Genomic DNA, 17,432 nt, shown 5'->3' with positions numbered 1-17,432 from the left:
CCAATCACCTTTCCAGCTTTCAGCCCCACTCCACCCCCTCCAGTCTTCTCCTATCATTTTGGATTTCCCCCTCCCCCTCCTACTTTCAAACCTCTTACTATCTTTTCTTTCGGTTAGTCCTGACGAAGGGTCTGGGCCCGAAACGTCGACAGCGCTTCTCCCTATAGATGCTGCCTGGCCCGCCACCGGCACTTTGTGTGTGACAAGGATGTTGCGGGGCCTGGAGGTCCTGAGTTACAAGGAAAGATTGAATAGGTTCGGACTTTATCCCTTGGTGACTGAAGGGAGATTTGTTGGAAGTACACGAAATTATAAGGTGTATAGAGAGGGTGAATGCAAGCTGGCTTTTTCCACTGGGGTCGGGTGGGCCGACAATCAGAGGTCATGGGTTAAGGGTGAAAGGTGAGAAGTTTAAGGGGAACATGAGGTGGTGAGAGTGTGGAACACGCTGCCAGCACAACTGGTGCACGTGAGCACGATTTTTACATGTAAGAGAAGTTTGGGTAGGTACATGGATGGTAAGGCTATGGAGGGCTGTTGTCCCAGTCCAGATCGATGGGCCGAAGGGCCTGCTTCTGTACTAGCACGCCGAGCTTGGCCCTGCAGCGTGTGGACCGGGCACATTCACCGTTCTCATCCCGTGGGGAAGGGCACTGAGATAATCCTCCCAAAGACAGCAGAGTAACAGCTCATGTTCCAGTAAACGTTTAATCCAAGTGGAGTTAACACTTGAAAGGGATTCGAAAAACCCAGACAGAACTCTACAAATGTAACACGGAGAGCATTCTAACCGGCTGCATCACTGTCTGGTGTGGGTGGGGGGGCACAGGATCGGAAAAAGCTGCAGAGAGTTGTAAACTCAGCCAGCTCCGCCATGGGCACCAGGCTCCCCAGCGTCCAGGACATCTTCAAGGACCAATGCCTCTAAACGGCCACATCCCTCATTAAGGACCCCCACCACCCATCCCCCTCTTCTCAGTGTTACCATCGGCAGCCTGGAGACACACACTCAGCGATTCAGGAACCGCTACTTCCTCTCTGCCATCAGGGAGGAGGTACAGGAGCCTGAAGACACACACTCAGTGATTCAGGAACCGCTACTTCCCCTCTGCCATCTGATTTCTGAACGGACACTGAACCCACGATCACTACCTCACTACTTTTTTAATTTAACTTTAAAATATATTTCTTATTGTAATTTATAGTTTTTTTAATTATTACGTATTGCAATGTACTGCCGCCGCAAAACAACAAATTTCTTGACATTTGCCCGTGATATTACACCGAAATTCTGATTCCGCCTCAGAGAGAGTCGGCAGAAACGTGATCACTACGGAACGCAAAGAGCTACAAGAGAAGCTCGCTCTTCAGTCACTGACTTGTGTCTTGGCAGAGCCCTATATACCATCCGCAGGGAACACGCGTCCCACCAACACACACGCACGCACCACTCCCATGTCTGAGGAAACAGACAAAGGTTTCAGCTTACGATTACCGCACGTTTTGTGCTGGTCAGACTGATGTGAGAGCACATCAGACAGCCCCCCCAGCAGCGGCCCCGAGGGAGGGCAGGGTTGTGTTATATACACAGATCTCCAGCGTCGCCATGGGTGGCTGCGAAAGGAGGAGGTTTGGGTTTTGGTTAGCAACCCCATCCCGTTAAAAGCCCAGAGCCACAGAAACACCACGAAGAACTCATCCCTGGAAGAGAGGAAGATGGGTTGCAGGTTGAAGGACTGGCCCAGGACAGGGGGCTCTGACGATGCCCGAAGCCCCTCCTCCCTCAGGGCAGACAGAGATGTGGTTCATCCGGGCTCAGACACTGACCGCGGGGTTATCGGACACCTGACGCCCACCTCCCCTTCCCGGACCGGGGGCAATGTCTTCAGTTGTGTTTGGCTGTTAAAGCAAACGACGGATTTCACGGTGATGATGAACAGTTCTGAATCTGCTGTGCTGATCCACGGTCTGCCTGGGGACGCTGGCGGGACGGGTGGGTGGGAGTCGGCGATGGTCGGACTCACACCGTGGACAACTCCACGCGATGCCCGACATCTGTGCTCCTCTCTCAGGTGTTCACCTTGGCGGGGCTGGTGACAGCTCGGTTTCCGTTCATCTGGTGGGGGGAGGGAACAGGAAAGATTAAAGATTTAATGACCTTTATTTTTCAATGTGCATCAAAACATCGAGTGAAATGCATTATACGTTATAAAAAAAACCGCATAGCCGCAGACACACAATGCTGGAGGAGCTCGGCAGATCAGGCAGCATCTGTGGAAATGAATACTGCATGTAGTCGATACTGCATGCTGAGACCTTTTGTCGGCACTGGGAAGGCAGGCAGAAGACACCCGAATAAAATGTTGGAAAGGAGGATAGATGGGAGGTGCTAGGAGAAGCCACATGGTCCGGTGAGGGAAACGGCTGGAGAAGGAACCTGATAGGAGAGAAGAGTGGACCATAGGAGAAAGGGGAGGAGACTCAGGGGGAGGTGGTAGGCAGATGAAGAGAGGTAAGAGTCCAGAGTGGGGAACAGAAGGGGGTGGGTGGGGAAATTTATTTTACCAGCAGGAGAAATCGATATTCATACTATCAGGTTGGAGGTGACCAAGACAGAATATAAGGTGTTGCCCCTCTACCCTGAGGGAGGCTTCGTCTTGGTACAGGAGACGGCCATGACTGACAAGTCAGAACGTAACTGACATCCAACATGCAAAAGACAACAAGTTGCACAAATAAAAAATAATACTGAGAACTGTAGTGTAGAGTCCTTCAAAGCAAGTGTGTAGGTGGTGGAATCAGTTCAGAGTTGAGGTGAGTGAAGTTATCCACACCGGTTCAGGAGTCTGACAGTTGAGGGGTAATAACTGTTCCTGAACCTGGTGGTGTGGGACCCTGGGCTCAGTTCAGAGTTGAGGTGAGTGAAGTTATCCACACTGGTTCAGGAGCCTGATGGTTGAGGGGTAATAACTGTCCCTGAACCTGGTGGTGTGGGACCCTAGGCTCAGTTCAGAGTCGAGGTGAGTGAAGTTATCCACACTGGTTCAGGAGCCTGACGGTTGAGGGGTAATAACTGTCCCTGAACCTGGAGGTGTGGGGCCTATGGCTGTACCTCCTTCCCAATGGTAGCAGTGAGAAGACAGCATGGCCTGGATGGCAGGGGTTCTTTTCTTTATTTAGAGATAGCGTGCAATGGGTCCTATCCCTTCAAGTCATGCTGCCCAGCAATCTCACAAACACAATTAACCCTAACATAATCACGGGGCCCTCCAACCTTGTTGTGGCTTGGGGCCTTGCCTGCCTCAATGACCCGGAGAGCTTGTTGGCTGGAGTCAGGGCCTTGTGCTTTGGTCCTTGGAAGGGTCACCATACCAAACAGGTCAAAGGGTAGAGGTCAGACGAGTGGTCCACCTCCTCTAGGTTCGGGAGTTCAGCTCAGAGCTACAACCCTGACTGGTAAAACAAAATTGTTACAGAAACAGCAATGAAGATTCCTTCTACATCTGAGTGTGACGGTATTCCTGAGTCTCCACCTGGGACTTGCATGCCTGACGGGAGTGAAAACCGAGAGGAAGCTGCTGACATGACGAAGGAAGCCCTGAACACCGCCAGAGATGGAGGACCTTCATTGATGTAACAGGCAGTGAGTAATCACAGGACAATTTACAATGACCAATTAACCTAACGGGGGCATCTTTGGAGTGTAGGAGGAAACCGGAGCACCCAGGGAAAACCCACGCATTCTTTGGAGAGGGTGTACAGAGACTCCTCACAGAACAGTGCTGACACTGAACTTTAAACTCCAGAACAGCTAACTGCAACGCTGGCACCCCAAATTCTCGATGATAGGTGCTGCTTTCTTGTGACCACGCTCCATGTAAATGTACTCAGAGTTGGAGAGCTTGACGGAGAATCTGAGGGAAAGGTAAGGAGAGGATCTTGGAAGCCACGGAAAGAGAAGTCAGAGTGGGAGGGAGGAGGGGAGCCATCATGCCAGGCCACAGGAAACTCAGAGACATCTCCACCCCCCCCCCCCCCCCCACCGCAGACTGAACTGAGGTGGTCATCCAGTAAGTACTTAGCCTCCCTGGTGCAGAGGAGACCACACTGTGAACACAGAGTGACTGGAAGAAGTTCTACTGAAGACCCTAAGGAAAAGGCACAAAATCGGGCCGATCTGCTCCATCATGGCTGAATTACTATCCCTCTCAACCCCATTCTCCTACTTTCTCCCCATAACCTTTGATGCCCCACCTTATCAAGAACCTATCACCCTGCATTTTAAATATACCCTATGTCTTGGCCTTCACAGCTCTTTGTGGCAATGAGTTGCACAGATTCACCACCCCTTGCCTTAAGAAATTCTAAGTGAATGTCCTTCTATTCTGAGCCTGTGTCCTCTGGTCTTAGACTCACCCACTGATAGAAACATCCTCTCCACATCCATTCTATCTGGGCCTTTCAACATTCGGTAGGTTTCAATGAGATTGCCCTCTCATTCTTCTTTACTCTAGCGAGTCCAGCTCCAGAGCCATCAGACTCTCCCCGTTATGATAAGCCTTTCAGTGCTGGAATCATTTCCCCCTATAGGAAACGTCTGGGTTGGAAGAGAAGATCTGCTTGGAAGTAGGTACAAGGGGGGATGTCAGAGGAATGTTTTTCACACAGAGAGTGGTGGGTGCACGGAATGCACTGCCAGCGAATACAATAGGGTCTTTTAAGAGACTCTCAGATAGGTACAAGGAGCTTAGAAAAATAGGGGGTGATGCGGTAGGGAAATTCTAGAGTCGGTACAACATTGTGGGCTGAAGGGCCTGTTAATATGCTATAGATTTCTAATTTCTATGAAAGAACGAGGAGTTTTACTTGCCTTGGTCACTTGGGGAAGTTCCCCAGGTTGTCCAGCGTCTGGAAGGGTACACCAAGATACCTGGCCAGGACTGATGCCTTTGAAATGCTGAGGGGGTGAGGGGAAACGTGTCTGGTGATGGGATCCTGTTGGAGCTGGCGGAAGTTAGAGAGGAGGCAGATCGGGAGGAGGGTGAGGGACAGGAGAACAGTCCAGGAGGAGATGGGGTGATGCAGAGGTGCAGTTTGTCTGTGTGTGAATGTTTGTCAATCCTTGTTTAGGTATACATTATTCTTATTTATCAAACTATTTATTTATCTATTGAGATACGGTGTGGAACAGGCCCTCCCGGCACTTTGAGCCGCGCTGCCCAGCCATCCCCCGATTTACTCCGAACCTAATCACGGGATAATTTACAATTAACCTACCAACCAGCACCTCTTTGGGCTGTGGGAGAAAAACCAGAGCACCTGGAGGAAACCCACACAGTCATGGAGAGAACGTACAAAGTACAGACAGTGACAGGAATTAAACCCGGGTCACTGGTACTGTAAACCGTTGTGCTAACCACTACACTACCGTGCGATGGGAATTGAACCCGGGTCACTGGTACTGTAAACCGTTGTGCTAACCACTACACTACCGTGCGATGGGAATTGAACCCGGGTCACTGGTACTGTAAACCGTTGTGCTAACCACTACACTACCGTGCGATGGGAATTGAACCCGGGTCACTGGTACTGTAAACCGTTGTGCTAACCACTACACTACCGTGTGATGGGAATTGAACCCGGGTCACTGGTACTGTAAAGTGTTGTGCTAACCACTACACTACCGTGTGATGGGAATTGAACCCGGGCCAATGGTACTGTAAAGCATTGTGCTAACCACTACACTACCGTGTGATGGGAATTGAACCTGGGTCACAGGTACTGTAAACCGTTGTGCTAACCACTATACTACCGTGCGATGGGAATTGAACCCGGGTCACTGGTACTGTAAACCGTTGTGCTAACCACTACACTACTGTGCGATGGGAATTGAACCCGGGTCACTGGTACTGTAAACCGTTGTGCTAATCGCTACACTACCGTGCGATGGGAATTGAACCCGGGTCACTGGTACTGTAAACCGTTGTGCTAACCACTACACTACCGTGCGATGGGAATTGAACCCGGGTCACTGGTACTGTAAACCGTTGTGCTAACCACTACACTACCGTGTGATGGGAATTGAACCCGGGTCACTGGTACTGTAAACCGTTGTGCTAACCACTACGTTACTGTGCCGCCCCCTTTGTTTCGTAAATGCAGGCATTTTCCTGCAAATGCCTGCAAGAAAATGTATCTCAAAGTGGTAAATAGTGACATACACATAATTTGGTAAATTTACTTTGAAACTTGGATTGGATCCCAGGGGTCAAGCTCTCATCCACAATCACAGAGTGATTCATGGAGGATCTTTGACCAAACCTTTGGTCCTGTTTCTCTTCTCTTTCCACAAACACTCCTGCTCTGCTGAGTCTTTCTGGCATTTTCGCTTCTTACTTCAGAACTCCAACCTCTGTAGTGTTGGATTCATCATCATCGTCATCATCACGTGCCGTGTGGTATGACATGGGAGATCACGGTCTTTCCATGACCATGATTGTTCTTGGCAAATTTTTCTACAGAAGTGGTTTGCCATTGCCTTCTTCTGGGCAGTGTCTTTACAAGACGGGTGATCCCAGACATTACCAATACTCTTCAGAGACTGTCTGCCTGGTGTCGGTGGTCACATAACCAGGACTTCTGATCTGCACCGGCTGCTCAAACGACCATCCACTACCTGCTCCCATGGGGTCACGTGACCCTGATTGGGGGCTAAGCAGTTTGAGATGGAGGGCAAGTTGTTGCCCATGTGGCAGGCTCCCCCCTTCTCCAAGTGGCTGATGAATCAAAAGGAAAAGTAGTGACCAGTATAGTTTGGCACCAGGAGTTGCCGGTCAGAGTTGAACTCAACATAGGACTGCCTCAGGGACTCCAGCTCCAGATTTTTCCCTCAGGGTTTACTCTTGAAGCCTTCCCCAGGAGCGGGTATAACCGCAGGGTGGCATAGGTCTGCGGTCAAAGATTTCCTTCTCCTAGTTGAGCTGCCAGCCACGGCTGTCAACACCCATCTGCTCACAGCAACTGGTTTTAAGGTGCCAGTAACCTGCCCATTTTCCTGTCAGTAGGAACAGTTCGTAGCTGAGCCATACGCACAATCGCTCAGTAAAGAACATATTAATTGTTTTGCATAAATATTTTGCAGAAGCTTCAGCTTTTCAGTAGCAGATGCCATGCACCTGAATCTGGCCATTTCATAGTTTAGTTGTTCTCGCAGGAATCGTGTTCTCACTTGTCTGAGTGTGGGATGACCACAACTGCTTTCTCTTTGTTCCCTCGGCCCGTTCTCTGACCATTCAAGTTGTAACAGCTGTAAGCAACACACTTTCTCCTCAGTCTTCTGAAGAATGTCTCGATCGCAAGACGGCCAGTCGTTTTCACTTCTATCTCCTGCTGAAAGGACAGTTAAGGTCTACCCTGAGACAACTGCCAAACCCCACGCACACCATCTCATTGAGTCATACCGCACAGAACCAGACCCTCAGCCCAGCTCATCCATGCTAACCCACTTGCCTGCACTGGGCCGTTATACCTGTCGGTGTTCGACACAGTAATACTTACGATGTCCGAGTGGAAGGGCTTGATATTGACGTTGCGCATGGAGCTGCTGTTGAGAGACCAGACCTTCGTTTTGTGCTTCAGAGCAGCCCTGACCTAAGGGAATGTAAACCCCAGAGGATGTTAGCATGGGTTAGAGAGCGGAGAGCATACAGAAAGAGGGTACAGCTACGTGGAAGAGCAAGGGGACATGACAGATCAGATTGGGGGTATGAACGGGAGAGAAAATTGCTCAGTGAGACTATTGGAGTCATTTCTACTGACAGGTAAAGGGGCAAAGGCGGGTTACTAGCGCATAAAACAAGTCACTTTGGGCAGATGGGGCTCCTCAGCCATGGTTGGCAGCTCAAATAGAAGGAGGAAAACTGATCTCAAACCTCCACTGTCTTATGGCTGTACCCACTCATGGGGAAAGCTTCAGGAGAAAACCCTGAGGGAAATACCCAAGGGATTTTCCCTAAGGCAGTCCTACTTTGAGTTCAACACTGATTGGCAATTCCTTTGACACCTCTGGTGCCAAACCGTATCGGTCTCTGCCGTTCCTTTGGACTTATCTGTATGGAGATTGAATTTTTTGAGGATGTGACTAAACACATTGATGATGGTAGGGCAGTAAATGTAGTGTATATGGATTTCAGCAAGGCATTTGATAAGATACCCCATGCAAGGCTTATTGAGAAAGTAAGGAGGCATGGGATCCAAGGTGACATTGCTTTGTGGATCCAGAACTGGCTTGCCCACAGAAGGCAAAGAGTGGTTGTAGATAGGTCATATTCTACATGGAGGTCAGTGACCAGTGGGGTGCCTCAGGGATCTGTTCTGGGACCCCTACTCTTCGTGATTTTTATAAATGACCTGCTTGAGGAAGTGGAGGGATGGGTTAGTAAATTTGCTGATGACACAAAGGTTGGAGGTGTTGTGGATAGTGTGGAAGGCTGTCAGAGGTTACAGTGGAACATTGATAGGATGCAAAACTGGGCTGAGAAGTGGCAGATGAAGTTCAACCCAGTTAAGTGTGGGGTGGTTCATTTTGGTGGGTCAAATATGATGGCAGAATATAGTATTAATGGTAAGACTCTTGGCAATGTGGAGGATCAGAGGGATCTTGGGGTCTGAGTCCATAAAACGCTCAAAGCAGCTGCGCAGGTTGACTCTGTGGTTAAGAAGGCATACAGTGTATTGTCCTTCATCAATCATTGGATTGAGTTTAAGAGCCAAGAGGGAATGTTACAGCTATATAGGACCCTGGTCAGACCCCACTTGGAGTACTGTGCTCAGTTCTGGTCGCCTCACTACAGGAAGGATGTGGAAACCATAGAAAGGGTGCAGAGGAGATTTACAAGGATGTTGCCTGGATTGAACTTGATTGAGTGAACTTGGCCTTTTCTCCTTGGAGTGATGGAGGGTGAGAGGTGATCTGATAGAGGTGTACAAGATGATAAGAGGCATTGATCGTGTGGATAGTCAGAGGCTTTTTCCCAGGGCTGAAATGGCTAGCATGAGGGGGCATAATTTTAAGGTGCTTGGAAGCAAGTACAGAGGAGATGTCAGGGCTAAGTTTTTTACACAGAGAGTGGTGAGTGTGTGGAATGGGCTGCCGGTGGTGGTGGAGGCAGAAACGATAGGGTCTTTTAAGAGACTCCTGGATGGCTACATGGAGCTTAGAAAAATAGAGGGCTATGGGTAAATCCTAGGTGGTTCTAAGGTAGGGACATGTTCGGCACAGCTTTGTGGGCCAAAGGGCCTGTATTGTGCTGTATGTGTTCTATGAGGGGGGAGCCTGCTACATGGGCAGCAGCTTGCTCTCCATATCGTAGTGGCCTGGTTTGCATAAACAGCTAGATCACAACATCCATCATTAGCCCTGACCGACGGAGGCTTCATCATCATCAAAGGTTGTGGAGAGAAGGCAGGAGGACGGGACTGAGAGGGCTAATAAATCCACCATGATGGAATGACAGAACAGACTCGATGGGCCGAATGGCCTAATTCTGCTTCAATGTCTTATGATAGTGTAGCAGGTATCATAACGTTTTACAGTGCCAGCGATTCCTCGCTGTCTGTAAGGAGTTTGCTCATTTCCCTGTAACTGTGCAGGTCTCCCTGAGCGCTCCTCCGGAATCCGTACATCTTTGGAACGTGGGAGGACACCCGGACAACCTGCAGACAGCAGTGGGGTGTAACCAGGTCACCGACACAGCAGGGTGCTCTGAAACCTACAGCAGTTTTACATCGTTACATTGTACAGCCGCCACAGAACAATGTCGTACAATCTCAGTGGCCACTTTATTAGGTACACCTGCTCCTTAGTGCAAATATCTAATCAGCCAATCAGGTGGCAACAACTCGATGAAATAAAGCACGCAGACATGGTCAAGAGATTCAGCTGTTGTTCAGACCAAACATCAAAATGGGGAAGAGATTTGATGTGACCTAGAATGATTGTTGGTGCCAGATGGGGTGGTTTGAGTATCTCAGAAACTGCTGATCTCCTGGGATTTTCACACACACAACAGTCTCTAGAGTTTACTGGGAATAATGCAAAACAACTAGAAAGAAACATTCAGTGAGTGGTATTCCTGAGCGTGAAAACACCTTGTCCACGAGAGAGGTCAGAGGAGAACGGCCAGACTGGTTCAGGCTGACAGTAACTCAAATAACCACGTGTTACAACAGTGGTGGGCAGACGAGCATCTCTGAATGCACAACACGTCGAACCCTGAAGTGGACGGGCCACTGTAGCTGACCATAGCAGGTTCCTCTCCCGTCCCTAATAAAGAGGCCAGTGAGTGTACGTCAACGGTAACACATGAGGCTGAATTCTCATCACTCACCTCAGAGTTCAGAATACAATGGAACAGGAAGATGAAGAATCCCTACGAGAAAAGAGGGAAAAAAAACTTTTAACATGGTAATCCAGCGAGTCGTTTGTTATGTCTCCCCGCTTGCTGGAAAATGGAATGGAGTCACCTCTTTCTCCCTTATTAGGAGAGAGAGAGCCTGCAACATGTCGAATACCGGGTGGACAACTGCGTTCTGTGTCTTTGCTATTGCTTTGCTCACATGAGCGCTGGTAGCGGGTGGGCTTTGATTTTGGTGGGGAGGAGGGGGATTGTTGTTCGCTGCCACGTACGTACGGGAGGGGGGAGCTGGGGGGGACTATGGGGTTCTACCATCTAACTGTTGTTCAGTCTCTGGGGCACTCCTGTTTTCGTGGATGTTTGTGAAGAAAAAAGCATTTCAGGATGTATATTGTATACATTCCTCTGACATTAAATGAACCTTTGAAAACGTTATATCCAGCATCAGCAGAAGAGAGGGTGCAGGGGAGATTTACCAGGATGCCGTCTGGATTTGAGAGCATGGCTTATGAAGATAGGTTGAGTGAGCCAGGGTTTTCCCTTTGGAGTGAAGAGGGATGAGAGGTGTACAAAATGATGAGAGGCATTGATCGGCTTAACAGCCAGAGGCATTTCCCCAGTACAGCAATAGCTAATGAGGGGCTGGAGGAAGCGTATAGGGGGATGTCAGAACACAGAACAGTACAGCCCTGGACCAGGCCCATCAGCCCTCACTGTTGTGCTCAACCAGTTAAATTAATAATCAAATAGTCAAATAAACTAAATCTACATCATGTCCATCTCCTTCCATTTTCCTCACACTCATGCCTGTCTAAATATCTCTTAAAAATCTCTAATGTTTCTGCCCCTACCAGCACCCCAGGCAGCTCATTCCCAGCACCCACCTCTCCGTGTAAGAAAAACTTACACCTCACATCCCCCTTTTCCCCTTCAATGCATGCCCTCTGGTATTTGACATTTCAACCCTGGGAAACAGATACAACTTTCTACTCTGTCTATGCCTCTCATAATCTTAGAAACCTCTATCAGATCTCCCCTCGGCCTCCACTGTTCCAGAGAAAACAACCCAAGTTTATCCAGCCTCTCGTGATAGCACATGCCCTCTAAGCCAGGCAGCATCCTGGTAAACCTCTTCTGCCCCCCTCCAAAGCCTCAACATCCTCCCTAGAGTGGGGCAACCAGAACGGCACACAATACTCCAGCTGCAGACTAACTAGAGTTTTATAAAGCTTCGACATAATTCCTGATGTTTGATCTCAATAAGGAGGTACATTGTTTACACAGAGAGTGGGGGTGTGTGGGACACTCTGCTGGGGGTGGGGGTAGTGACAGGGACATGAGGGACATTGGTGAGAGTGGGGGGGTGTGGGACACTCTGCTGGGGGTGGGGGTAGTGACAGGTACATGAGGGACATTGGTGAGAGTGGGGGGGGGTGTGGAACACTGTTGGGTGTGGGGACACTGACAGGTACATGAGGGACATTGGTGAGAGTGGGGGGGTGTGGGACACTCTGCTGGGGGTGGGGGTAGTGACAGGGACATGAGGGACATTGGTGAGAGTGGGGGGGGGGTGTGGAACACTCTGCTGGGGGTGGGGGTAGTGACAGGTACATGAGGGACATTGGTGAGAGTGGGGGGGGGTGTGGAACACTCTGCTGGGGGTGGGGGTAGTGACAGGTACATGAGGGACATTGGTGAGAGTGGGGGGTGTGGAACACTGCTGGGGGTGGGGGTAGTGACAGGTACATGAGGGACATTGGTGAGAGTGGGGGGAGTGTGGGACACTCTGCTGGGGGTGGGGACAGTGACAGGGACATGAGGGACATTGGTGAGAGTGGGGGGGGTGTGGAACACTGCTGGGGGTGGGGGTAGTGACAGGTACATGAGGGACATTGGTGAGAGTGGGGGGGGTGTGTGGAACACTCTGCTGGGGGTGGGGACAGTGACAGGTACGTGAGGGACATTGGTGAGAGTGGGGGGGGGTTTGGGACACTCTGCTGGGGGTGGGGGTAGTGACAGGTACATGAGGGGCATTGGTGAGAGTGGGGGGGGGGTGTGTGGGACACTGCTGGGTGTGGGGGTAGTGACAGGTACATGAGGGACATTGGTGAGAGTGGGGGGGTGTGTGGGACACTCTGCTGGGGGTGGGGGTAGTGACAGGTACATGAGGGGCATTGGTGAGAGTGGGGGGGTGTGTGGGACACTGCTGGGGGTGGGGGTAGTGACAGGTACATGAGGGACATTGGTGAGAGTGGGGGTGTGTGGGACACTCTGCTGGGGGTGGGGGTAGTGACAGGGACATGAGGGACATTGGTGAGAGTGGGGGGGGGTGTGGGACACTCTGCTGGGGGTGGGGACAGTGACAGGTACATGAGGGACATTGGTGAGAGTGGGGGGGTGTGTGGGACACTGCTGGGGGTGGGGACAGTGACAGGTACATGAGGGACATTGGTGAGAGTGGGGGGGGGAGTGTGGAACACTCTGCTGGGGGTGGGGGTAGTGACAGGTACATGAGGGACATTGGTGAGAGTGGGGGGGGGTGTGGGACACTCTGCTGGGGGTGGGGGTAGTGACAGGTACATGAGGGACATTGGTGAGAGTGGGGGGGGTGTGGGACACTCTGCTGGGGGTGGGGACAGTGACAGGTACATGAGGGGCATTGGTGAGAGTGGGGGGGGTGTGGAACACTGTTGGGTGTGGGGACACTGACAGGTACATGAGGGACATTGGTGAGAGTGGGGGGGTGTGGGACACTCTGCTGGGGGTGGGGGTAGTGACAGGTACATGAGGGACATTGGTGAGAGTGGGGGGGGTGTGTGGAACACTCTGCTGGGGGTGGGGGTGGTGACAGGTACATGAGGGGCATTGGTGAGAGTGGGGGGGTGTGTGTGGGACACTCTGCTGGGGGTGGGGGTACTGACAGGTACATGAGGGACATTGGTGAGAGTGGGGGGGGGTGTGTGGGACACTCTGCTGGGGGTGGGGGTAGTGACAGGTACATGAGGGACATTGGTGAGAGTGGGGGGGGGTGTGGAACACTCTGCTGGGGGTGGGGGTAGTGACAGGTACATGAGGGACATTGGTGAGAGTGGGGGGGGGTGTGGAACACTCTGCTGGGGGTGGGGGTAGTGACAGGTACATGAAGGACATTGGTGAGAGTGGGGGGGGGGTGTCTGGGACACTGCTGGGGGTGGGGACAGTGACAGGTACATGAGGGACATTGGTGAGAGTGGGGGGGGGGTGTGGAACACTCTGCTGGGGGTGGGGACAGTGACAGGGACATGAGGGACATTGGTGAGAGTGGGGGGGGTGTGGAACACTCTGCTGGGGGTGGGGGTACTGACAGGTACATGAGGGACATTGGTGAGAGTGGGGGGGAGTGAGGGACACTCTGCTGGGGGTGGGGGTAGTGACAGGTACATGAGGGACATTGGTGAGAGTGGGGGGGAGTGAGGGACACTCTGCTGGGGGTGGGGGTAGTGACAGGGACATGAGGGGCATTGGTGAGAGTGGGGGGGGGTGTGGGACACTCTGCTGGGGGTGGGGACAGTGACAGGGACATGAGGGGCATTGGTGAGAGTGGGGGGGGGTGTGGGACACTCTGCTGGGGGTGGGGACAGTGACAGGTACATGCGGGGCATTGGTGAGAGTGGGGGGGTGTGTGGGACACTCTGCTGGGGGTGGGGGTAGTGACAGGGACATGAGGGACATTGGTGAGAGTGGGGGGTGTGTGGGACACACTGCTGGGGGTGGGGGTAGTGACAGGTACATGAGGGACATTGGTGAGAGTGGGGGGGGTGTGTGGAACACTCTGCTGGGGGTGGGGGTAGTGACAGGGACATGAGGGGCATTGGTGAGAGTGGGGGGGGGAGTGTGGAACACTGCTGGGGGTGGGGGTAGTGACAGGGACATGAGGGACATTGGTGAGAGTGGGGGGGTGTGGGACACTCTGCTGGGGGTGGGGGTAGTGACAGGTACATGAGGGACATTGGTGAGAGTGGGGGGTGTGAGGGACACTGCTGGGGGTGGGGGTAGTGACAGGTACATGAGGGACATTGGTGAGAGTGGGGGGGTGAGGGACACTGCTGGGGGTGGGGACAGTGACAGGGACATGAGGGACATTGGTGAGAGTGGGGGGGGGAGTGTGGAACACTCTGCTGGGGGTGGGGACAGTGACAGGTACATGAGGGACATTGGTGAGAGTTGGGGAGTGTGGGACACTCTGCTGGGGGTGGGGGTAGTGACAGGTACATGAGGGGCATTGGTGAGAGTGGGGGGGGTGTGGAACACTCTGCTGGGGGTGGGGACAGTGACAGGTACATGAGGGACATTGGTGAGAGTGGGGGGGGTGTGGGACACTCTGCTGGGGGTGGGGGTAGTGACAGGTACATGAGGGGCATTGGTGAGAGTGGGGGGGGTGTGGGACACTCTGCTGGGGGTGGGGGTAGTGACAGGTACATGAGGGGCATTGGTGAGAGTGGGGGGGGTGTGGGACACTCTGCTGGGGGTGGGGGTAGTGACAGGTACATGAGGGACATTGGTGAGAGTTGGGGAGTGTGTGGAACACTCTGCTGGGGGTGGGGGTAGTGACAGGTACATGAGGGACATTGGTGAGAGTGGGGGGGGTGTAGGACACTGCTGGGGGTGGGGGTAGTGACAGGTACATGAGGGACATTGGTGAGAGTGGGGGGGTGTGGAACACTGCTGGGGGTGGGGACAGTGACAGGGACATGAGGGACATTGGTGAGAGTGGGGGGGTGGGACACTGCTGGGGGTGGGGGTAGTGACAGGTACATGAGGGACATTGGTGAGAGTGGGGGGGTGTGTGGGACACTCTGCTGGGGGTGGGGGTAGTGACAGGTACATGAGGGACATTGGTGAGAGTGGGGGGGGGTGTGGGACACTCTGCTGGGGGTGGGGGTAGTGACAGGTACATGAGGGACATTGGTGAGAGTGGGGGGGGGGTGTGGGACTCTGCTGGGGGTGGGGACAGTGACAGGTACATGAGGGACAGTGGTGAGAGTGGGGGGGTGTGGGACACTCTGCTGGGGGTGGGGACAGTGACAGGTACATGAGGGACATTGGTGAGAGTGGGGGGGTGTGGAACACTGCTGGGGGTGGGGACAGTGACAGGGACATGAGGGACATTGGTGAGAGTGGGGGGGGGGTGTGGGACACTGCTGGGGGTGGGGGTAGTGACAGGTACATGAGGGACATTGGTGAGAGTGGGGGGGGTGTGGGACACTCTGCTGGGGGTGGGGGTAGTGACAGGTACATGAGGGACATTGGTGAGAGTGGGGGGGGTGTGGAACACTCTGCTGGGGGTGGGGATAGTGACAGGTACATGAGGGGCATTGGTGAGAGTGGGGGGGTGTGAGGGACACTCTGCTGTGGGTGGGGGTAGTGACAGGTACATGAGGGGCATTGGTGAGAGTGGGGGGGTGTCTGGGACACTGCTGGGGGTGGGGACAGTGACAGGTACATGAGGGACATTGGTGAGAGTGGGGGGGGAGTGGAACACTCTGCTGGGAGTGGGGGTAGTGACAGGTACATGAGGGACATTGGTGAGAGTGGGGGGGGTGTGGGACACTCTGCTGGGGGTGGGGGTAGTGACAGGTACATGAGGGACATTGGTGAGAGTGGGGGGGGTGTGGGACACTCTGCTGGGGGTGGGGGTAGTGACAGGTACATGAGGGACATTGGTGAGAGTGGGGGGGGAGTGTGGGACACTGCTGGGGGTGGGGACAGTGACAGGGACATGAGGGACATTGGTGAGAGTGGGGGGGTGTGGGACACTCTGCTGGGGGTGGGGGTAGTGACAGGTACATGAGGGACATTGGTGAGAGTGGGGGGTGTGTGGAACACTCTGCTGGGGGTGGGGGTAGTGACAGGTACATGAGGGACATTGGTGAGAGTGGGGGGGGTGAGGGACACTCTGCTGGGGGTGGGGGTAGTGACTGGTACATGAGGGGCATTGGTGAGAGTGGGGGGGGTGTGGAACACTCTGCTGGGGGTGGGGACAGTGACAGGTACATGAGGTGCATTGGTGAGAGTGGGGGGTGTGTGGGACACTGCTGGGGGTGGGGGTAGTGACAGGTACATGAGGGGCATTGGTGAGAGTGGGGGGTGTGTGGGACACTGCTGGGGGTGGGGGTAGTGACAGGTACATGAGGGGCATTGGTGAGAGTGGGGGGGGTGTGTGGGACACTGCTGGGGGTGGGGGTAGTGACTGGTACATGAGGGGCATTGGTGAGAGTGGGGGGGGTGTGGAACACTCTGCTGGGGGTGGGGACAGTGACAGGTACATGAGGGACATTGGTGAGAGTGGGGGGGGTGTGTGGGACACTGCTGGGGGTGGGGGTAGTGACAGGTACATGAGGGACATTGGTGAGAGTGGGGGGGTGTGAGGGACACTCTGCTGGGGGTGGGGGTAGTGACAGGTACATGAGGGACATTGGTGAGAGTGGGGGGGGGTGTGGGACACTCTGCTGGGGGTGGGGGTAGTGACAGGTACATGAGGGACATTGGTGAGAGTGGGGGGGGGTGTGGGACACTCTGCTGGGGGTGGGGGTAGTGACAGGTACATGAGGGACATTGGTGAGAGTGGGGGGGTGTGGAACACTCTGCTGGGGGTGGGGGTAGTGACAGGTACATGAGGGGCATTGGTGAGAGGGGGGGGGTGTGTGGAACTCTGCTGGGGGTGGGGACAGTGACAGGTACATGAGGGGCATTGGTGAGAGTGGGGGGGTGTGGGACACTGCTGGGGGTGGGGGTAGTGACAGGTACATGAGGGACATTGGTGAGAGTGGGGGGGTGTGGAACACTGCTGGGGGTGGGGACAGTGACAGATACATGAGGGGCATTGGTGAGAGTGGGGGGTGTGTGGGACACTGCTGGGGGTGGGGGTAGTGACAGGGACATGAGGGGCATTGGTGAGAGTGGGGGTGTGTGGGACACTCTGCTGGGGGTGGGGACAGTGACAGGTACATGAGGGACATTGGTGAGAGTGGGGGGGTG

General features: G+C 53.4%; 1 protein-coding gene across 1 annotated transcript in view; it reads right to left on the bottom strand.

The window, feature by feature from the left end:
• Positions 1-700: 700 nt before the first annotated feature.
• adgrd1 (adhesion G protein-coupled receptor D1) overlaps positions 701-17,432 on the bottom strand; it is a 202,776-nt gene continuing 186,044 nt past the window's right edge. Inside the window, 3 exon segments of the mRNA XM_059993522.1 lie at positions 701-2,116; positions 7,558-7,650; positions 10,389-10,430. Of these exon segments, the coding sequence (XP_059849505.1) occupies positions 2,021-2,116; positions 7,558-7,650; positions 10,389-10,430 (231 nt within the window). The 3' untranslated portion in view covers positions 701-2,020.

The sequence above is a fragment of the Hypanus sabinus genome, chromosome 18 (genome assembly GCF_030144855.1).
Source record: "Hypanus sabinus isolate sHypSab1 chromosome 18, sHypSab1.hap1, whole genome shotgun sequence".
Lineage (NCBI taxonomy): Eukaryota > Metazoa > Chordata > Chondrichthyes > Myliobatiformes > Dasyatidae > Hypanus > Hypanus sabinus.
The sequence above is the reverse complement of the archived record's forward strand: the minus strand, read 5'-3'. Positions and strand labels throughout refer to the sequence as shown.